The sequence below is a fragment of the Sebastes umbrosus genome, chromosome 3, assembly GCF_015220745.1.
Source record: "Sebastes umbrosus isolate fSebUmb1 chromosome 3, fSebUmb1.pri, whole genome shotgun sequence".
Lineage (NCBI taxonomy): Eukaryota > Metazoa > Chordata > Actinopteri > Perciformes > Sebastidae > Sebastes > Sebastes umbrosus.
The window spans coordinates 32,191,551-32,214,822 of record NC_051271.1 but is presented as its reverse complement, the minus strand read 5'-3'; the positions used below and the strand labels follow the sequence as shown (position 1 = coordinate 32,214,822).

The window sequence follows — 23,272 nt, the reverse complement described above, 5'->3', positions numbered from 1 at the left end:
CATCTTGCAAAACAGTGTCAACTATTCCTGCTCCAGCCCCCCGACCACGGCCTGAAGACACAGGGGAGACCGTAACCTTAGTCTCCATGGCCAGAGTCGACGCTGCACTCTGCTCCTCTGTCTGCCTGCCTTCACTCACACACCGCGCTCGTTCTCACTCGCTCCACCTCCCACGTGCATGCGCGCACACTACACACTGCAGAAGAGTTACGTTATCGTCTCCGACCAAAACTCCGGTGTCTCTCCTGTTCCTTCTGACCACGGTCAGAAACTCACACTTTTTTTAACTCATACTAAAAACAATTATCTTGTTGCTTCAACGTTTGAATAAATGTCACTGTATTACTCCGACAAATGGGAGCCATAGCCTAGCAACAGTCTAGATGAGTAGCTGAATGTACCAGTATGAATAAGTTGCATGGTGATTTGAAAATAATGCACTGCCTAGCAGAAAGCAAAATTAGCTCATGACTAATTGTTGGGTTTGAAACTTAATGTTAACCTACCCATTTAGGCATCTTCCCTCCATGGGGGTCATGGTGGTGGAACTGTAGTACCAGGACTGTTACCATCACAGACAAGCCCACAATCATCATGGTGCTAGCAAAGTACTGAGCTGCGAGAGGAGAAGAGCACATAAGTATAGCACAGCAATTTCCATTTGGAATAGAGAACAATGAATAACTGTGAATGAAAAGCTCATGCATACAGCACAAGAAGAAACACGAGAGGTGAGCGTAGTACTTTGGCAGGACAGGACTGTTGCCATGTCAGTTTGTCAGTTGGTTAGTCAGTGGGGAGTTTACCCCTGTCAACAAATCTGAGGTCATACCACCGCGGGGGACAGTGGGAGGATGACTAACATTTTACTTCCAAATGTACAAACCAACCAAAACACATACACACGCTTGTGGGCATTTGAAGTCACAGAAACATGAACATGCATAACATATGCATGTAGACAAGCACATGACCCCGTCCACATACACCTTAATACACAAACATAAGATATACTCCCCCATAAAGTAATTTAATTTTGATCCGGCTGTGATTTTAGCGACCAATCAAATTTTTTTCAGCATACATTTCCATGTCAAAATATAATTGGAGCTGTGTGAAAACGTGTCAAAATGATCCTTGAGGAGTATTTTATTTATTTATGTCTTCAATCCATCAGTTCTGCTCCGCCTGCAATGTGTTAATACGTCTAATCCAATAAAGGGGAGTTTACTAATGGCTTCGTTTTACATCACTGAGCTGCCAAATGACACCGAGCAGCATCTCTGTCTGCAGGACTCCCCTCTCATCCTCTGGTCTGTATCAGTATGGTCAATGCAACTCTGTTGGTCTTCTACTGTGAGAATAATCTTTACTTCCTGTATCAGCATCCTCCCACATCCAGCCGCTACAGGCTGCCCTGCGGTGAATATGAGGTGGGAATATCTCGTCAGTAAGTCATTCCGCGTTTTTTTGACACCTAATCTATAGTTGATGAGGAAAAGTCTCCACACTGACCCAGCAACAATGCTGCATGCTGTAGCGATGTGTAGCCTGTCCAGCATGTGCCTATGGCTCCCTGATTATGGTCAGAATCAGGTGCAAGGTGGGAAAAAATAAATTTAAAAAATATAACTTTTTTATTTTGCAAAAGGACTGAGCCCATCACTTTTAAAATTAAAAAAATCATGAGTTTTAATGTAGAATACTTCCCCGGATTCTGCATTGTCTCATTACAGTTTTCCAAACTGGTTAAATGTACAGCCTTAAAGGCAGGGTGGGCAATCTTGAAAAACTAGCAAGAGTACACTATATTTTTTAAAATGATCCAGCCAAAAAAACAAGCCCAGTGTTGCCAACTCTATTTCAATGAAAGTAGTTAGCAGCTCCAAAAGTCCCTAAATCTAGTGAGAACGTTGCCAAGTCAGTAATACTGACAGTCCGTCACTTCAGGCCTCCCTCCAAAGCTACTCCACCAAAATTACCATTATCAGTTCAGTTCAGTTCATCTTCATTGGCAGACTCGAAGTCCATTAAAAAAAAGCATACAACACAAATAACAACACAAAAATTAAATAGAAACTGACACTTTTTTATAAAAGGCAGTTACAACAATGTTTCCACAGGTGTGACTGGTATCGTAAAACACTAAAACTAGGATTCGACAGTAGCATGATAATGGCGTTCTGAGAATAATTTAGCCGACATATATATTTCTACATCCGATTTCTCAATAGAGGCTGGAACGTGTTGACTACTGCGTTACAGAACAGGTCACTTGCACTACACCAGCTGGGTTTTTTAAGTAATATCCACATGCAGTCATTGTAGGCAACCTGAAGCTCATGCATGCTCGCCTTTTTAAACTTGGCCCACGGGGGGCAGTATAGAGAGGAGTGCAATAGGCTCTACAGAGACTTATCTTGACATGATCTGAACACATGTAGAATGTTCTTGCCAGCCTGTTCATTATGAACATAAACATATTATAATGAATGTAAACAACTAATATGGCTATTGTTAGTACTAACAGCTGCCAAGCTAGCAGGCTGTGGAAGACTCCGTGACGCACAATGAGTGTACGGGTAGCTCATCCAATCATTACATTCTGACAGAATGAAATGATTGGATTACAGTCCTGCGACAGCCACAGATACCATAATTTGTTCTCTTTTTTTTTGTCAGAGCATTTGATTTATTGATTGCTGTCGGGATGTAATGAGAATTTCAACTAACAAAATATGTTTCTATAATCTTTACCAACCCTGCCTTTAAAGGAACCTTTCAGCATTTTGAGGGCTTAACATTTCATAGACTTACAAAGACGAGAGGGAAAAGGAAAGAGGCTGGAGGGAATTAACAGAAAGATCGGGAGTCTCTGGTGAGTTGAACACAAACACACACAGATACACTCCCACGCATACTGTTGGCGTGTCTGTTTCTGTTTCTACAGCTTATGTCTGTACGATACATAAGCTGTTTTGGGGCAAATGAACACACACTGCACAAACCCGGACAGCGGTCAAATTCGCAAGAATGACCCGAGGCGAAAATGTGCTTCTCTTTCTGTCTCCAGCCGTGCTTTCGATATGAAGTTAGAGCCAGGAGATTAGCTTGAAAAAAACAACTAGCTTGGCTCTGTTTGAAGGTAAAAAAAAACGTTGACAAGTTAAAGGAGCTATGTGTTTGATTTAGGGGGATTAATTGGCATAAATTGAATAAAATTTATTCATAACTATCTTGTATAATCAACTGAAACTAAGAATCGTGTTTTTGTTAGCTTAGTATAAGCCCTTTTTATCTACATAGGTAGCAGGTCCTCTTCACAGAGTCTGCCATTTTTCTACAGTAGCCCAGAACGGACAAACAAAACACTGGCTCTAGAGAGGGCCATTCGCATTTTTACAAGGTCTGTCAGTTGATTAAAAGATTTAATCGTGATTAATTGCATGATTGTCTATAGTTGATCGTGATTTATTGCAAATTAATCACACATTTTTGCATCTGTTGTACCTTAAAGGGAGATTTGTCAAGTATTTAATACTCTTATTAACATGGGAGTGGGAAAATATGCTTGCTTTATGCAAATGCATGTATATATTTATTATTGGAAATCAATTCGCAACACAAAACAATGACAAACTTGCATGGCCATTTTCAAAGGGGTCCCTTGACCTCTGACCTCAAGATATGTGAATGAAAATGGGTTCTATGGGTACCCACGAGTCTCCCCTTTACAGACATGCCCACTTTATGATAATCACATGCAGTTTGGGGCAAGTCATAGTCAAGTCAGCACACTGACACACTGACAGCTGTTGTTGCCTGTTGGGCTTGAGTTTGCCATGTTATGATTTGAGCATATTGTTTTATGCTAAATGCAGTACTTGTGAGGGTTTCTGGACAATATTTGTCATTGTTTTATCTTGTTAATTGATTCCCAATAATATATACATACATTTGTATAAAGCAAGCATATTTGAGTATTAAATTATTGACAAAATCTCCCTTTAAGATACATTTTGAACAGATAAAAAATATGTGATTAGTTTGTGATTAATCACGATTAACTATTGACAATCATGTGATTAATCGCGATTAAATATTTTAATCGATTGACAGCCCTAATTATTATTCTTTTTCATCAGTTTCAAAGTCCAAGAAATCATTAAAATGAGCAATAATTAGAGCAGAAAAGTGTCTTACCAATCAGAGGAACAGAGTCTGAAGTGGCAGGCATGATCTCTGCTACCAGTAACATGAACACTGTTAGAGACAGCAGCACTGTGATGCCTGGAGGAAGACAGTAGAGCAGAAGCACAGAGGATACATCGTTTCATCACAGTCTCGACTTCTCTTAAATGCTGACTTGAGAGTACTCAAAATAAATGGAGCTTAGTCGCTTCAAAATAGGTAAAAAACAGCTGTGGATTTATTTTGGAATATTCACTCTCTTTTCTGCCCTCGAGGGATTACTTACAGTATATTTACTCTGACCCTGTCTCACTGAATGGCATTTTGAAACAAGCTGACATTTTCAGGTCCAGGTGATTATCTTTGCTGTGTTTATAATGCAGCTTTTATTCATCTGCTAATGAATTAAATCCAACATAAGTGCTATTTCACAGCCAGAATGTCAGCATTAGCATAGAACAATGACAAATAAATGGGTAAGCAATAGCGTCAGGACCTGGTGGGCTGAGATCTCCAAGGCGGGGGAGCGATATACATTTTTTGTCTGCATGTATGATTATGATCATGAATCATTGTCCCTCTGTTTCAATGTGAGAGAATGTGTATGTGTGCAGTTTGTGTGTGTCCTGCCCTGTACCAAGAGAGATCTTCTCTCCGGAGTCAGCAGGGAGCAGGAAGACCAGCAGGGCCAGACCAGAGATGAGCACGCAGGGAATGAGCAGGTTGAGGCCGTAGTAAAGTGTCCTGCGTCGCATGGTGACCGTGAATGTCACATCGGGGTAGGGCTCCTTACAGCAGTCGTAATACAGCTCATTACGCTTCGCCGGCACACCTGGGGGAGACATGAAGAGGTGGGTCAAGCACACAGAACTATAAAATAAAGGTTCAGCTCTCAGCACTGCTTGGCTGAATGAGAGCTTGTAAAATAAGCTGTTACTGTGCAGCCGTGGCTCCTGATTGAGCACTTGGCAGAGAGAAACAGTTAATCATTATTAATACATTTTTTTATTGGTACCTTTTAGATATGATTGAAAGGGTAAATTTATGGTCAGAAGGTCAGTGGTTTGAATGTGAGTCAGAGAGAAAATCAAATGATAAATGCTCCCCAGTCCTTTTTTATTTCAGGATATAGCTACAGGATAGTATGTTATGGATTTTTCTCCCAAATCACTCAAAGATGCCACTAAATCTACAGTTTCTCTATCTAACAGCCCAGACTTTAAGCAAGCACAGATATAGCAGATGTTGTGATTATAGAAAGATAAGGATTTTATCATTAAAGTATTTTTTTGGTAACCATGTGGAAAGCAGCTTGTCGCTGAAAAACTGGTCTAAAATTACTATAAGGCAAAGCTTATTGTGGTTTGTTGTCCAAACAGACAGACAGAGGTCCCAAGTGTTTTGAGTCATAATGTGTTCTATATATAAGATGGACCTCAGAAATGGAAGAAAAACTTGTTGATTTGTGGCAAAAACAAGTAAAGTGTTTATTTAACATGTTTCCCTGACTTCATCCATTATTTTTCTTTTTTCTTCGTGAATTTTCATTACAAAGTACAGTAGTGCAAAAACATCGCTAATTCTACCTGCCCGTCGGCCGCCATGTTTGTTCACGTTTAATTACGAGAGATTTTCTTTCTTTTTTTTAGTCAGGACTCTTGTTGTTCATCAATGGAATCTGTTAGTGTGTGGTGGTGCTGTTTTGGCCAAATCGTTGTTCACCACTGCACTTAAGGAACAAAACTGTTACATTTAAAATAACATGTCGTTATGTGTGTCTCTCACTTTTCTGGAAAATCTTTTAGTCTGGGCTAGCCATAACCCTCTAAAAATAATCCTAAATCATTTGTTAATCCTTAATACTCTTCGCCGTGGCCTCATTCATCTTGTTGGCATATTCACATTTACGCCACTAATCTGCCTTCTCCATCAGATCAACAGAAAACAATGTCACCTTGTTCTGGTCAGTCAAATTAGTCCAAAAACATTTGTGTGCGTGTGTGTGTATGAGAGCTGCTGTGTTGGAAGATGATTAGTAAGCGAGACCGATGGATTTTTATACGCACAATTATTTCAAAGTGGATTCTACAGGTAGTGTGATCTTTTCTCCTTGATTAAACATGAACAATCTGGGAACTGTGTGTGTCTGTGTGAGAGAGGGGGGGAGAGTCACTTGTAGCTCACAGTCCAAAATCTATGTTGAGTACTCGAGCATCATTGTACAGCTGTATCAACCATTCATACCTTTAAGTGTTTAGAGATTCTGAATGGAGCCCTGGTACAATGCTATCAGCAACATATTCAAAATACACAACACATGGCGTGCGTGCGTGTGTGTGTTTGTGTGTGTGTAAACTGTTCATTCCTACAGAAACTCAATTCAATTTGAATTAATCACACGGATTCAATTTCATTTCATTTAAACGGCGTCACTTGAACGCTGAAGAGAAATGGCCTTTCTTAGCCATCTATTAATTTGATGGATTGCCGACCTGCAGATGCATCCACCACATCCTGTGTGTGTGTGTGTGTGTGTGTGTGTGTGTGTGTGTGTGTGTGTGTGTGAGTGTGTGTGTGTGCTTGGGTGGGTGTGTGTATACGCCGGCATGGGCATGGGAATGTTCTGAGGCACCAGGACAGTGTGTGTTCTTGGCCAGCTTGCCGCCTGGCTGTGCCTGAATTAAGTGAACCATCCCTGGGCCAGCTGTCACCACACACACCCATGCCGCCGCCTCCCCCCCACCCCCCACCTCCCCTCCATTCCCCCAGCCAGCTGGGTACACTTTGTGTTTAAGTATGTTTGTGTGAGTGTGAATTTGGATTATTCTGTTGGCCTCTGATTAACACCCAAACTTGAGTTAGAGATAATGTGTTTTTTTCATTTCCTCAAGGGAGGGGAAGAAAGAGACGGAATCGGTACGCTTTATTATCACACAGAGACAAACAAACTGAGAGGTAATGTGGAGAGAGTTAGAGAAACTCAGACAAAGAAAGAAACAAGGTAACGGACACAAATGAGGATACATTGAGCTGCCGAAAATAGAGGAAAATCCAGGCTTCGTAAAGCCTGTATTCGCTCCCTTGCAGAAATAGATAAGAAGATCAATACCACTCTGTCTGCGCGGTAAATATGAAACTGGAATCAGGAGACAGTCGGCTAAGATTAGCATAAAAACTGGAAACGGGGGGAAACAGCTAGCCTGTCTCTGTCCAAAGGTAACCAAATCCACCTACCAGCACTTCTAAAACAGTACACTAGAAGATGTTTCTGAAAACATTTGCAAATGCCATTAGGAGCACAGGAGGACACGGAGGAACATGAATTTTCTTCAGATTATCTGTCTCATGCACTACTCAAAGTTTGCTTAAAGTTACCTACTTCAGCTTTAATTAATAGTTTATAGTAAAGCTGAAGTAGGCGAGATCGGAGCAAATATGATTAAAAAAGTTATTTCTATAAAATGGTCGCTATATCGTGAGAGTAGTACATGAAACAGGTAACCTGAAAAAAATCATGTGCCTCTGTGTCCTCCTAGTGCTCCTAATGGCATCTGCAAGATTTCACCGACCGGAGGAAAACAACCAATCAGAGCCGAGCTGGGAACTAAACTAGGCAGCGCTGATCAAATATGAATACATTTTCTGTTACTGTAATGCCTATTTCTCGCCTCAAATGTTTTCAGAAGCATCTTGTAGTGTACTGTTTAGCTGTAAAATGAGAAAGTTTGTGACCCGGCAGCCATGTTGAGATCTGGTGAGGAAATACCAAGCACCGCCCACCAGCCGGAGCAAACTTTCTCATTTTACAGCTAAACACTCGGAAGTTACGTGACAAATAAGTCAACGTTGACTTCTGGTTTCACACGGGACACGAATACTGGCCTCCTGGGCGAAAGTCCTGTTTTTTGACCCACCCATCCATCCCGATCTCCTCCTGATGCGGTGTTCGCCGCTCTTTCTACTTCCCAGTACACAATTATGTGGATTACATACGAATTGATTTCGTGCTGACCATCATGAAAAAAAGGGAAATTCGTGTCTATGTACACGAATCAATCCATTAAATTTCATGACTATTTCATGAGCTGCTGTGCGACTGGGCTGAAATATGTTTTGTTATAACCAGACAGAAACTGTTGTAGAGTCATGTCTCTGATTTCCTCTTCTTTTCTTTTTTTTTTCTTTTGGTATGCATCAGAATGTGTCTTAGTGTGCCTGCCTGTTTTTCTTCTTACCTACAAGATCCCATTCCCCGTTGGGTATGTAGGTGGAGATGTCCACGTCCATCATCTGGAGGTCCAGCAGCCAGCCGTTGTGGGTCCAGGAGCCAAACTTGAGGTCACACTTCTGCACATCGAATGGGAACCACCGCACATCGATGTAGCAGGTACTCTTTAGGATGCCTGGAGAGAAGTGTTGGGGAAAGTTACTTTTGGCGCTTAACACTTACTTTAGTTCGGTGTGTGCTTTGCTTAATATGTTTAAAATCTAAAGTATCTACTGCTTTTCAATATTTCCCTGAGTCATTTCACTCTTTTTTGTTTCAGATTCTGGAGGAAAGCTAGCTCGAGGAAAACGTGCAAACAACCCTTAAAGTGTTTCTGATGCATCACAGAGGGATACATCAAATTACTGTAAAAGTCCAGAGGTAAGTGTAAGTTCTGTAGATCAAGACACACTTAATTGTGACATATTTGCCCACTCCCATGTTGATAACAGTATTAAATACTTGACAAATCTCCCTTTAAGGTACATTTTGAACAGATAAAAAATGTGTGATTTATTTGCGATTAATCGCAATTAACTGTGGACAATCATGCGATTAATTGCGATTAAATGTTTAGTAATCCGCTTTTGAAACAGTGGTTATGTCACTTTGGTGTCTATGAAACACTTTTCCTCAATATTTTTCCCGGTTTTAACTTTGAAACCTAGACATCTTTACACCAGCAAATCACCAAAACCATAGGAGAGGTGGACGTTTCAGCCAGATGCTAATGATGGTGAGGATACTGTAAGAGCAACTGTAAATAATGGTAATACAGTGATAAGATTTAGTTGACAAATTGAAATTGAAAGTGGGTTATTAGTGAAATGTGACAGAGAGAGAGAGAGAGAACATCTTGAATGTCTCACCTGGTGGGATGTACTGACAGGCTCCTGAAGAATTTACGAGCACATTAGTATGGAACGTAGCATCAAACCTCTCATCAGCACTACAGGGAGAGAAGAGTGGATAATGTAAAAACAGTTTTGGAACGTTAAAAGAAAAAGCCCCCAAACAAGTAAAATAGGAAGACTTTAAGAGAAAAAGCCAGAAAGGAGAGAACAAGGGCAGAGGTTAGGAAGTTGATTGAGGCTTAAGTACAAAGGTAAAGACAGATGCGAAGAAAAAACAGCCAAGTGAGAATGAAGGTGACAGAGAAAGGTAAAGACAAGGGGGATTAGTGTAGATCCAGACAGACAGTGTTTAATTTTACTGATCATCTTAAACAAACATGATTGCCCGCCATCGAGACGTCCTTCAAATAGACAGGGATTATGTACACCAAAAAAAAACACAAAGTACAGACATCATAATCACAAAACTACACATTACACACAAGATCAAAAATCTTCCCTGGAACATTACAACATAAGTTTTTTTCTTTAAGAAAGTGAAACCAAAGGACTCTACATACCTGAGATCAGACATTCCTAGACTTTAATTTAAAATTTTGTGGACTCTTTTTTGCTAGATAAAAGTGTCTTTCTGTATTTATTGCAGTAAAAAGAAGCATGTCAGAAATACAAAACAAATCTGTCCTGGTTGACTGAATACCTCTAACAAGAGATTTCTCAGGGACAGATTTCTAAAGACAACCAAGGAATGCATTCACTTGCGTACTATTCAATGGAGAGCACATCTCTCAATCAAGGCTACATATTCCTCGATATGTGCATCTGTCATCTAAATTTGCCACACCTCCAAGAATTTGGCGACCAAACGGTTACAAAAACAAAATAACTATACATATTTCAAATATTTAATGCAAGAAACAAATGTCACAAAATTTGTTTAGGTAAAAAACCTTGGCCTATGGATCAAGGAATCCACGAAAAAAAATAATTTGTGCATAAACTCAACCCAGTCACCAGAAAAAATGTTGGCATTGTATTTTCTGCAAACCACGGGATATGTTGAATGCCGATGTTTCTGAACCAATATTCATAAATATGTTTAATTTCAGTCGCGTATCACACTTGCAGAAATGCATGCATGTGATTAACATTGAGAAACGATTGGTTAGGTTTAGGCAACAAAATTACTTGGTCAAGGTTAGAAAAAAGGTCATGGCTTTTGTTCAAATAATGTGTAACAACGTCACTACCGTAACAACATAACTACCGTAACAACATAACTACCGTAAATAAACAAAAAACACCCTTAGCGTACTTTCTTACGTAACGTTACATAAAGTCAACGTCTACTTTTGGTGTCACGCGGGACATGAACAGTGGTCTCCTGGAAGAAAGTCATGTGTTTGTTTGACCAACCTTATACTTATTATACCACGTAACTTTCATACCATGTAACTTCCAATAATGGTCTCTACTACGTCACTTGCTCTGACCGAATGCAAAAACATCCACATTCAACGTATCAAATGGTTTGCAAAAACGTATAATGCCAACATTTTTTCCTGGCGACTGGGCTGATAAATTACCCTCCGGCAAGTTTCATTAAAATATGTGCAGTACTTTTTAGCCTTGCTAGTGGCATGGCTCTAGGGATGGCAATGTTGGTCTTTCAATACACAACTTTTGTCCAGACTGAAATATCTCAACAACTATTGAATGGATTACAATGACAATTTGTACAGACATTCTTGGTCCCCAGAGGATGAATCCCATTTTCACTTTTTGGACTTTTCCTTTTGCGCCACCAGCAGGTTGACATTTGTGGTTTAAATATATTGATAACTATTGGATGGATTCCTACAGACATTTGTGTTCCCCTCAGGATGAATTGTAATAACTTCCTAACCTTTCCTCTTGCGTCATCAACAGGTCAAAATGTAATTTGTACATTTAGCTAAAAAGCACAGCTGTGTTTAAGTTCAGCTTTATAGAGCTGCTGGCAGGGAAGACAAAAGCAAACAGACAAATGAACAAAAAATCATACAGGACTAAAAACATTACTTCCTTTACAGATGTAATGAAGCAGTAAAATGCTTCCTATGATGGCAACATAGCATTTATCCATTTATTCACAACTAGTATAACATTTATTTGGTATGCTGTGACCCCCATAGACACTCTGAATGAGATATACTGAATGGAACTCATTCTGAACAATAAATGAGTGCTCATCCAAGGCCAGACAAAACAGCCTGACTCATACCATCATCTATTATTGTCCATTAGTACATTTCCACCACTAACAGTATGAGATTGGGAGCAGTGGGAGAGGGGCATGCCTAAACTCTTCCTGAGGGCTTTCTGTTGGACAGGTAGAACATAAATTTTAGCAAAGTGCGCTGGGAACACACCCAGGAGGCATATAACAGGACAAAGCTTTACTCAATGCAGATTTATAGCCGCTACATGAATAATCTAAATCTAATCGTTTCACTTAGCAGAGGGTGGAAAAACAAAGTGGCTGTGAGAATACTTTGGAACAGCCATAATGGCTCTTATTCATTGTCGAGAACAAATGAGCTAAATTAGCATTTAGCCTTGTAATGGTATTTGAAAGACATCTACTTAACATATACATTGATTGGGTAGCATTAGCATTTTTAAACTGTTTGGGGAATCTTAGAAATGTGGAGACTCATGCTGTACCTAAACATGTTAGCATCACAGGAGATTCCTTGATTGATAATAGAGTGCTCCAGGGATGACGTATTTTTGGAGGCCAACCAGGAAGTTAGCATCGCTGTGGTTCCCTCAACAAAAACCCAATGCGATTTTTCCATTGGGTTTTAGATTATTGCAGAAAATAAGCTCTGTGGCAAACACACATTTATAATACTTACACGTATTGTTCAGCAAGATAATCTTCACAAATGAACACCACTTTTTTGATTTTTGAAGTAAATGCAATCGCCAGAAGTACAAAGCTAATGTTAGGCTATAAACGAACTACACCACTGTCGCATGAGCTCGAGTATACACAACAAGGCTGTAAAGGCGGACGAGTCGGCGTGATGACGTTTACTAGTCTCATTTAGCCACTTGATACCAACCGTCCTTTTTAAGACACATAAAGGCTTCAGAGTTCACGAGTGGAGTATTTATTGATGTGTTTTATGTCGTAGAACAAAACGTTAAAATCTCTTGAGCTTGTGTTAACCACAGACCTTATTTCAGGCATCTAACTAAAAAAACATTCAGACAAGGGAACCGGAAGTGCTAAAATGCAAACTAATTTCCGGGTTTTGGGACTCATTCTTGTAGCACAACTGATTTTCACACATTTCCGACTTCTCATTAATCACATCCTAATCACACCCATAAGTACGTGGAACGCGTTTCAAAAATGTCATATGACGTGGAAAAGATAGGGGCATGTTCAACATGTTGAATCCCAATGGAGCCCTTTTGCCTCCATTGGGATTCTTCAGCAATTTAACCTTTTTTTCTTAGACATTTTAAAAAAAAATGGCTTGCCATTTACTTCCAAAGCAATAAAAGGTCTTCAAAAAAATATACATTTCTGTAAGTGTGCTGCTACAGAAATCCACAGAGCCTTGAATAATAACATTTTAGGCAAATAACCTTTCCTCTCATGCAGAACAGAATATACTTCTTCGATATCCGCTGGCTCAATGAAATGGCATCACCCACATTGACATTTCATGCCTGTGTAAACATTGTTACAGTATGTTAAAAGATTATCATCAAGATATGTGGGTAAGGTCAGGAAAGACAGTATCGTGCTGTCTAGATTCATTCATTCAAACCATCTCTACATGTAAAGATAGCAGCTCAACAGCCACATGGCTTACATTATTTACATAAAAAACACAATGAAAGCAGAAAAACTCAGTCCCTTTGTGTCCCATCTTCCCCAGTGTCTGTAGATGGTGAAATATTCAAAATCATGTCTGGGACGGGACAAATGGTTCCTTTATTATTCATCTGAAATGGGTTTCAGTTTGCTGCATTGCTGACATGGGCACATAAAAAACATACAGCTGTCTACCTTTTACATCCTCCAACAGTCTGGCTTTACAGCGCCTCATGTCCAACAGTATTGGCTAACTTGGAGAGACTATCCTGCTGTCGACTGAGGAAAAAGACTATCCTGCATCTTGTGTAGCGGATGCGGGAAAATCCATTACTTTGCAAATTCTCTGCAAATGGAATAACATCAAAGTCAATCATTGATCTTTGGCCGAAGGTGATGTTGTATGAATTACTTTATGATCAAACAACATGTTTGGTATGAAGTCCCCCTGTGGCGCCATCTTTTGAATCCCACTCAGAGACTCCAAGAGTATCAGATACTTTGAACTGCTGTTTGCTGCATAGGCATAAACAGGCATTTCCTCTCCAAAACGTCTAATAATCCAACATAAAGTGGACCCTGCTGTTCTTTCTTAGAAAACTCCAGCACTCAGTCAGAGGTTTGTGACTTTTGGTATCTTTCCACCTCCTGGACTACCAGAGAGCTGACATTCCACATCCCCAGGGCCAGTTTTTGTAGACAAAGCTCAGCACACCAGGGATCCCACCTTCACCTGCCAGATGATTGACATCGCACCAGACCTCTACACCTAATTTTACAGGAGGTGGGCTAACATGGCACACCTGCAAGCTCAACTTCCAGGCTTGGCTCAAGGGGTGGACCAAAGGCAAGGCTGCTTGATCCAAAGGTTGCTCTTAAGACCGGGGTATGCATGAAACAAACAAATTCATAGGGAGTGTCAACCACGTAAAGGCAAAACTGTTTATAGGTGTTCCAAATAGCCACATTTGAAAGTAAGAAAAAACTGGCGGGCGAGACAAAGAATCGTACAAACGGAAATAAAGGAATACGCTTTTGTACAGTACCTCCTCATGATCATTCATGGTATTGAACTTGGTTGTAGACATAAAAAGTGTTGGACCACCTTTCCAGTTGCTTAATGAAGTGGGCACGCAGCCTAACTTGCTTTACAGTAAAGTCTGCCCTCAGTGTTTTTCCCGTGAACCTAGCTCTACTTTATAACCACAGTGGTTATGTCAACACAGGTGACAAATGTGCCTTTTTGTAGATGTGTGACGCAACTATGTCGTGGCAGGTGTATTGCTCAGGACCCAAGGAGCCACAGCGTCTTGTGTGAAGTTGTTTGTATGTACGAGAATGGGCACTGTACTAGTTATGACAATTTCACAAAAATGTCTAATAGGATGAAATGATGAAGTGATGACATTTTGGACGGACATGGATGTAAACTGGCTCAACTTGACTAATTGGCAGAGGCATAAAACTGCAAGGCGGTAATTCTAGTTTATCTATGTATACAATTTTTTTGTCTTAGTCCCTGCTGAAGTCTTGCTACCACAATGACCTAATTTCCAGATGGGGATTAGTAAAAATTCATCTTATCTCGTAGTTTTAATCTTTTTTCTTGCTTGCTTCATAACAATAGAAATGAATGATTGTACTCGTGATTTATACTGCATGCATAAGGAATGTCAGTTTCAATCTGGGTCTGTACAGGACTATATTGTCGTTATCGTTAGCGATCGCTGATCCCCACCGTAAGCTGCTTAATGTTCTGTATCATCCCTGTTAGATAGCCAAACCGCTCCCTTCTCCCTCTCTGTCTCTCATGCACACACTAAGTGGGAAATCTGTCACTACCCGCCCACCCCCCTTCCCCCTTAAAAGAATCCTCAATCACCTAGAAGGTACAGCTGAAAAGCCAGTGCCATCGATCAACTCTGCCATCCATCGTCTTGTCTTTCCCTCATTACAAGTGTGATTCTTTGAGTGTGTATGTGTGTGATTCTGAGAAGGCATGAAAAGGATTGATGCATTAAAAAACATCTTACTCCCCTGTTAAATACCCCCTCTTGGAGCTTGACAGTTTAATAATGATCAACAATCACACAACCTCTCTCCCCTGGTGCCTTTAACAGTACGCAACACTATAAAAAAAAAGTCACATAAGCAAGAGCACCAAACAAACACCACTTTGGTATTTCCTCAACTGCTATTCCCTTGCACATTAATATGATTTATGTTTAGTAAGGGAGGTCCTCATTCAAGTCAGAATCGTCTTCCATCAGTATATTTACCGTGGGAAACTGTATAGAATGCTTGCCATTTCAATAACCTGTTAAGAGACTGCATCTGATTTTCTTCACCATTACTGCATTTGATCTAATGTCTTATTCTGTCTTGTTGCAGGCACAAAAATAAAAAATGGAAAAAAGAAGTTCAAGATAAAAACAAGGAACTTCTGTACAAGGTAAACATATTTCATTTGATTATTTATTTTAGGTCTGTCAAAGTTAATGCGATAATAACGTGTTAAGGCAAATTAATTTTAACGGCACTAATTTCTTAAATGCATTAACGCAACTTGAGATTCTTAGACTGCAGCAGGCTCAGTCTTAAAGCTAGAGTGAAGATAGTGGGATCATATGAAACTAGGAAACCTAAGGAATCCATTGGTACCAGCCATGTCATACAAGCAGAGGAGGCTAAATAATGACACACACTTACACTAAATTTTGGTGAGGAAAAATTGGCATGGCCATTTTTAAAGGGGTCCCTTGACCTCTGACCTCAGGATATGTGAATGAAAATGGGTCCTATGGGTACCCACGAGTCTCCCCTTTACAGACATGCACACTTTATGATAATCACATGCAGTTTGGGGCAAGTCATAGTCAAGTCAGCACACTGACACACTGACAGCTGTTGTTGCCTGTTGGGCTGCAGTTTGTCATGTTATGATTTGAGCATAGTTGTTATGCTAAATGCAGTACCTCAGAGGTTTTCTGGACAATATTTGTCATTGTTTTGCGTTGTTAATTGATTTACAATAATAAATATATACATAAATTTGCATAAAGCAAGCATACTTGCCCACTCCCATATTGGTAAGAGTATTAAATAATTGACAAGGTACATTTTGAACAGATAAAAAATGTGCAATTAATTTGCGATTAACTATGGACAAACATGCGATTAATCACGATTAAATACTTTAATCTATTGACAGCCCAAATTCATTTATTTATTTATTTTTGCCAGGCCTTAGGCATATTGTCTTTTTGGACACAGTGTTCCATAATAAAAGTCTTTATAGTTTTTTCAGCAAAGGACTAAGATCTGTATCCCTCATATGTATGTGCCAGACAAAGTTGTGTGATTCCACTGGGTATCACATATGGGCACATTGGGCATTTGTTGTTGTTTTTTCAGTATGTCACAGCTGTTTAGCAAGAGGGTAAATGTTCTGGATGTTATTTGTTTACCATGTAGGCAGCTGTCTGGAATAAATGTCTAAAGGTGGCTTGTTTTTTAGGACGAAAATGGGACATATTCTTTTAATGTGCACAACAGCCTGAAACACAAAAAGACACTGGAAAATTATCAAGCTGCTCATTGGCAAACTTGAGAGATCCTTGAATTGTTCTCAGAAACCGAGCAGGTCTCGGCCACATTGTGTGGATCAACCTCAGAAACACCTAGCAATGTAATTTATTTGACCAGGCACAGGAGCCTCATTTCCATCCAAACAGTAGAAAGCCAAAATGGCTGAGCAGGTAGAATAGGAAAGGGAGAGAGACTTTATTTCTCTTTGAAATTAATGTCCCATTCTTTGACAAAGGTATGAAAAGAAATGAGCTCAGCCAGATGAATGTTTCCAATAAGACCTGTAGAGTTTGATATAAGGGTGAACCATCCCTACCAACATGCTGAAATTATATGATAAAGTCTAAAATAAAGGACCAAAAGACGTGACTAAAATATTGAAAACTGTTGACATTTCCAGCCACTTGGCTCAATGTTTTCCTACTGCCCATTACAAGCGACAGATGCAAAGCCCCATGGGAGTTACGGTTTATGTCCTCCCAGAGGGAATCGGCTCAATCATCTCATTAAACGAGGCTGTAACCAAGAGTGAAATTTCATTTTGGGGTATTTCTTCCACTGTGTTATTGGGTAAACAGAGTCCAGGCAATCTAGAGTATCCGTCCGTAAATTATAGAAAACAAATTCATATAAATAGAGGAAGGAAAAAGAGAGAGGAGAACAGAAAAAATAGATACAAATGTATGTATAATAGTGTGCAAAATAGAATGAGACAGCTATAGGCAGTGACAGATTAATGACTGTGCTTATCATGCCAGTGGCCAGTAGCCACTGATAGAATTACCAGCAAAAATGAGGTTTCATCATTTTAGCTGCCTTTCTTTATCCCTTACTTGATATCAATATACTTTATCAAATTACCATTCTAATTTGTAAGAGTAAAACTATGCTATGTGGATGATTTTAAATGCAGTATGGTGCGATGATGAATCACTCAATCAATACAAAAGTAGAGAGATTCTGAGGGCCTGTGGAGTAGAGATTAAATATGAAATTATCATACCAGTACTGATGTGACATTGTAAAATATTTCAGATCATTTTCTGTAGCTTCAGATATACAAAAGTAGATTTGTACATCTCTACTGTTTTTATGCCTCCGCACCCTTGACAGCTGTGGCAGGAGGCATTATGTTTTCAGGTTGTCTGTCCATCAGGTCCATTTTCGTGAACATGATATCTCAGGAACGCCTGGAGGGAATTTCTTCAAATTTGGCAAAACATCCACTTGGACTCAAGGATGAACCGATTAGATTTTGGTGGTCAAAGGTTAAGGTCACTGAATTCATGTCTGTCCCATTCTCGTGAACACATTATCTCAGGAACGCCTTGAGCAAATTTCTTTGAATTTGGCGCAAATGTCTACTTGGCATCAAGGATGAACTGATTAGATTTTGGTGGTCAAAAGTCAAGGTCACTGTGACCTTACGTCCGTCCCATTCTTGTGAAAGCGGTATCTAAGGAACACCTTAAGCATATTTCTTCAAATTTGGCACAAATGTCCACTTCGACTCAAAGGTCACTGTGACCTCACAAAACACATATTTTGCCCATAACTTAAGAATTCATATGCTAATGACAATTTTACACAAAAGTCTAACAGGATAAAATGATGTAGTGATGTCATTTTTTTGACAGACATGGATGTAAACTGGAACTTGACTGGTTGGTGAAGCCACACAACCGTGAGGTGGTAGTTCTATTTAATCAATAAAACATTCAAATCGACTCACAAGTAGCTGGTGAAATAATGCAGCGATTGGGATATAACATTAAGTGGGAGAGAAGATAAGAGGATACAAAACAAGACAAGACAGAAAAAAGTGAGTATACCCTACCTGTTGTAGAGGAGGATATCTGGGACCCATACCAGATTGGATGGGAAGCGCAGATTCTGAACCCCGGGGTAGCTCTCCGGGTTCCATGAAAGGTAAACGTCTGTCCAATACTGAAACAAACAATAGAGGAAGTAAATGAGAGAGAGACGATGAGGTGAGGACATGAAAACAAAAAGTAAGCAAATGACAGAACAGGTGAGAAATAAACAGAGGTTGAACAAAAGGGAGATGAATGCCAAATTGAAAGCTCTTAACTGTCTGTTATTGGTGTGAACCCCAGCCAGCCGAGCCAATTTGTTGTTTTTGTTGATGTTATTTTTAGCAATGACACAGCTGTGACAGCAACACGTGTCCCAAAGCTTAAATACCATTGGTACAATGCCACGCAAATGCATATATCATCCCTGTGTCACAGCATCTTTTCCTAAAATATAAAGCATCCTGGCACACAACAGCGATGCAGAACGTTCTTTACAATTATAATCAACGTAAAACCATCAGAAGTCAAGCATTGTTCCTTTAGCCAGGTTAATATTCCAACTGTTGGCTCTTACACCTTTTTTCTCCAGCTCTGCTAATGAAGCCTGGCAGTGAAACCTTGCCAAGCCAACAGTTGTTGGCACACTGAGCCCTGCACTCCCTTTTGAGCCTGGGTGCGCATTCAGCAAGGGGCTAACTGAGCCCAGCATCAAGATGATGAGTGATCTGTGGAATGGTATACCTATTAGTGTGTGTTTTGGCATGTAAGCACATTCATTTGTGTTCGTTACCGCTGTGTCTTTCTATGGGTATGCGTGTATACTATATGTATAGAAGACACATATAAATAGAGGCACTCAGATGTTGAAGCCAAAGGGCACAATCTCTATGGAGCAAGTCCCATTGCTAATGTGGCCCCAGTACACTGGGCACATCTGTCTGTGCCTGTATGTCCATGTGTATGCATGGACATGTGGATAGAGTCCAATGGGTATTTTTGTGCTTGCATGAATGTGCTCTTGGGACTGTTAAATGTGTCCATGTCGCCATGCGTATGCAAATCCGTCTGTACATATGCGCCTCTGTCCATATACGTGACTTTACGGTCAACACAAATCCCTATACAGAGGGTATCTGAGTTGAGCCATTTCAAAGAGATGCCATCCATCTCAAGTGGGCCTGCTGACATATGTCTCCACTCACGCAGCTAATGACTTAATCACTACACTTGTCATCTGTGGGCCTTGGCAGTTTGGTGCTACAGAGCCTTCTTTTCATGTTGTTCACGTTGGCTGGGAAAGCACAACTAACAGCCAGCAGAACAAATTACAGCTCAGTAACTTTGTAGTCTGTCAGGCATAGATGAGGAGGACACTAGGCTACGTAAGGTAACTGCTGTCTAAGAATAGGTTTGGTGTTACATAACGGAAATTTAGGAAAGCATCACTAATTTGAAACAACTATCTTATTAAGAGAGTGTGAAATTCATTCTCTGAATGCAAGACTCGGGATGATACGTTTTAGAGTGTAGGATGCAAATATGTAGTACACTGTATATACTGTAGCATGTATTCCAGAAAAGTAACGGACAATATAGTTATAATATATATAGTATATACTGTATATATATATATACTGTATATATTTACAACACTTTTTTAAGTAATCTTTAAATTTAATTTAAACCATGCCGATAGTTTGGGGTTTATTGCCTTGATTTTTAGATATCTGTCTCTGAGATTTCTGCCTTCACCCCAAAATGGAGGTGAATAGAACTGCATTTGTGGTGCTCACAGCAACAGATAAATGTATTGGAAATTTTCAATAACATATCTTTCCATAAATAGTGTTCTGATCACTCTGAACAATCCACAAACCTCACTGTGAAAAGGTGTTAAAGGGACTATTTCTTTGGTACAGTAGAAAGTAGTTCCAGTGAAAACTGTTGACCTGTGGATTATAATGATTCACAGCAACATTGTCCTGGAAAAACCAACCCGGTCTCACTCCCAACTCGTCAAATACCGCCGTTTGGGCAGTGCCCTTCGGCATCAGAAACCGATGCACGGAGGCACCCTTTCGCAACAGTATGTGATGAACCGGGCATTCAAATAATTCCAATGTGAACCCACCCGCGACGTTATTCGATGGTCGGAGCAAGTGACGTAGTATTAATAGCGTGAGAGTCCGTTCAGTGTGGGCAGGAGGGCTGGTGGATGGGTCAAACAAACACAAGACTTTCAACCAGGAGACCGGCGTTCATATCCCGTGTGAAACTAAAAGTAACGTTGACTTATCTTGTCATGTCAGTCTTTAGTCAAATGACTCGTCAGTCCTGTTAGTCACGTGAGTCTCTAGTCAGTGAAGTTAACGTCAACCACGACCGTTCCTAACTCGGACTAAGTGGTTGTGTTGCTCAAACCTAACTTCCTGTAAAAACGGAAGTTTATTTTAAAAAGGACACGCCGTCCCTGGTCTGTCCATAACCCTGCACATTGGTCTCCGATGACGAGGGGCACTGTCCAAGTAGCAATATTTGACGAGTTGGGAGTGAGAATGTGTTGGAAAGACACATTAGTGATACATTTTTTAGCACCACAAATACAATTCCATTCACCTACACTCCATTCAGATGGAGGTAAAATCCGAGACAAATAAAATCTAGGTGAAACAGTTTTTTTGGTAATTTGAGTGAACTGACGCTTTAAAGAACACACTAATCCAGCATCCATAAGAGCTGGCTGTAGAGTAGGAGACAAAAGTAAAACCCATTTCTTGGAAAACTTAAGCTCATTACAATTCTTACAGTTAAAAACCACGTAAAATCCTATCCATTCGGATGTGGGACATTCATTGCCTGGTAAACCTGTAATCCTAAAATCCTCCACGATGCAGCGAAATAAATTTCCAAGGTGAACCTGCCCCTTCTCTCTCTGTCTGACTGTCTGTGAGCTACTTACATGTAATGTTCTTCTAAAGTCTCCTACAAAATCTGCTGCATCTGCAAAGTCCCCCTAAGCCATTACACCAAAGTGGATGCCCGTATTAAAGAGGTGGCTTTCTGAATAATTGATTCAATCATAACTTGTAAGCCAGTCAGCAGCCAACTCAACCTGAATGAGGCTGTGACATCCTTTAATGGGCTATTCTGACTGGGGCCGTTGTGATAATGAGGCTGTTGTACCTACCTGGCTGTAATATTTTCCTGAGCATCGTTAATGCATATTTCTTGTACCATTACCTTCTTTTCCCATTTTCAATAATGGGATAGATATGCTGTGGCTAAGTAGCTTTGTTCCCACATGTTTAGAAGGCAGTACAGTTGCTGTTAAGAATCTGATAATTGAGGTCAAATTCAACAGGATTGTGCAGGTTTTGCGGCCGCTAAACCTGCACAGATAAGACAAAAACAAACAAAGCACCCACAAAGGGTGAAATGCACCCCTAACTGCACTGCTGAGCAAATAGCATTTAGGTGCTTCTGTGCTATTTACTCAAATTTAAATTGGGTAATATGCAGACATTTGATGCAAAATTGTCCCCTTTCTATGCAAATGAGGCTCATTACAAAAGCAGTTAAATTCACAAAGACTGGCGCTAATGGCCGCCTCGCAGTTACAGTGAAATTATTAGCATCTTCAGGGAGTTGGTGGTAACTAAAGCACATTTATAAGAAGTGTCACACCCAGACTTTCCAGTGATCATGGCATATTAAATTCTAAATACGGTTTCTCTCTGTCACATTTAAATTCCTTGCCTGAAGTTTTGAGGAATGCCTCCGCAACTTGTCTGTCAGGACCTGTAGCTCGCGGTCTGAACTTTTAATTTTTCTTTTTTTTCTCTGCCATCGTTCTGCCTACAGTTTTCTTGGCGCAAAGGCAAAATGTATACTTTGCCACATGGATAACTGCAATCGAACACAAGAAAAGGGCAAATTGCACTCAGCTGCAAAACTCTCTGGGCGTATTTGCGCTGTAATATCAATAGCGCAATATCTTTTGTGAATTGGACCTTGAGACTGGGCAGATAGGCTAGCGGTTGCAAGTGGTGCGCAATTCATGGTGCTATCGGTGGCTGCAATCAATTCTTTGTGAATCCACCCATGAGTGTTCACTAAGGCCCTCCGACTGTGAGTTTTACAGCAGCCCTCGCTTGGACCTCGCCACTTCCCGGGGCTGTGGAGTGCTCGCTGCGCAGTTTACCCTGCGGGGAGGGTCAGGGCTCCCAGTGTGTCTGTCAACTGGGGTGGACTGTCCTCAGTGAGTCAGAGATCTGCGGCAGTGTTGGCAACCCACGCGGGGTTCTGATTAAATCGTTTACTAGAGCACAAAGTTCTTCATAGATCTATGTAATTTTGTTCTCAAAGTGCACCAGATAGATGCATTTAACTTTTAAAGGCACTTCAAAGGTCATTCCAGTGACGCTGCCATCAACATACTCATGGAACTAATGTTAGCTTAATTAGCTAGCTACTGTTGATCAAATCTGCAAGCATTAGGCCCTACTTGTCATGAGCTGGAGTCTGCCGTCTCTGAGCAGCTGTCAATCACTCGCGAACTCCGATCAAACGGTCAAACTAGGCAGCGCTGATCAAATATCATGAGAAATTTTGCTCCGGCTGGTGGGCGGTGCTTGTTATTTCCTCAACTGATCTCAACATGGCCGGCCGGGTCACAAACTTT

General features: G+C 40.4%; 1 protein-coding gene and 2 long non-coding RNA genes across 4 annotated transcripts in view; 2 read left to right on the top strand and 1 right to left on the bottom strand.

The window, feature by feature from the left end:
- Positions 1–23,272, bottom strand: part of LOC119485503 (neuronal acetylcholine receptor subunit alpha-7-like) — a 52,899-nt gene that overhangs the window by 2,488 nt on the left and 27,139 nt on the right. Inside the window, exons 4-9 of the mRNA XM_037765147.1 lie at positions 18,612–18,721; positions 9,328–9,407; positions 8,427–8,594; positions 4,829–5,023; positions 4,204–4,290; positions 507–616 (exon numbers count right to left, since the gene is read on the bottom strand). Coding sequence (XP_037621075.1) covers positions 507–616; positions 4,204–4,290; positions 4,829–5,023; positions 8,427–8,594; positions 9,328–9,407; positions 18,612–18,721 — 750 coding nt within the window. The remainder of the gene's footprint in view (positions 1–506; positions 617–4,203; positions 4,291–4,828; positions 5,024–8,426; positions 8,595–9,327; positions 9,408–18,611; positions 18,722–23,272) is intronic.
- LOC119485506 lies at positions 532–15,598 on the top strand. Of its 2 annotated transcripts, none has more exons than XR_005206287.1 (5): positions 532–2,878; positions 4,856–5,042; positions 8,459–8,578; positions 8,739–8,839; positions 15,578–15,598. It is a non-coding gene; the product is annotated as an uncharacterized LOC119485506 (long non-coding RNA). The 2 variants fall into 2 exon arrangements; XR_005206286.1 differs by having other exon boundaries at positions 8,434–8,578.
- Positions 15,599–23,272, top strand: part of LOC119485507 — a 20,592-nt gene continuing 12,918 nt past the window's right edge. The window contains exon 1 of the long non-coding RNA XR_005206288.1: positions 15,599–15,638. This is a non-coding gene — a long non-coding RNA (uncharacterized LOC119485507). The remainder of the gene's footprint in view (positions 15,639–23,272) is intronic.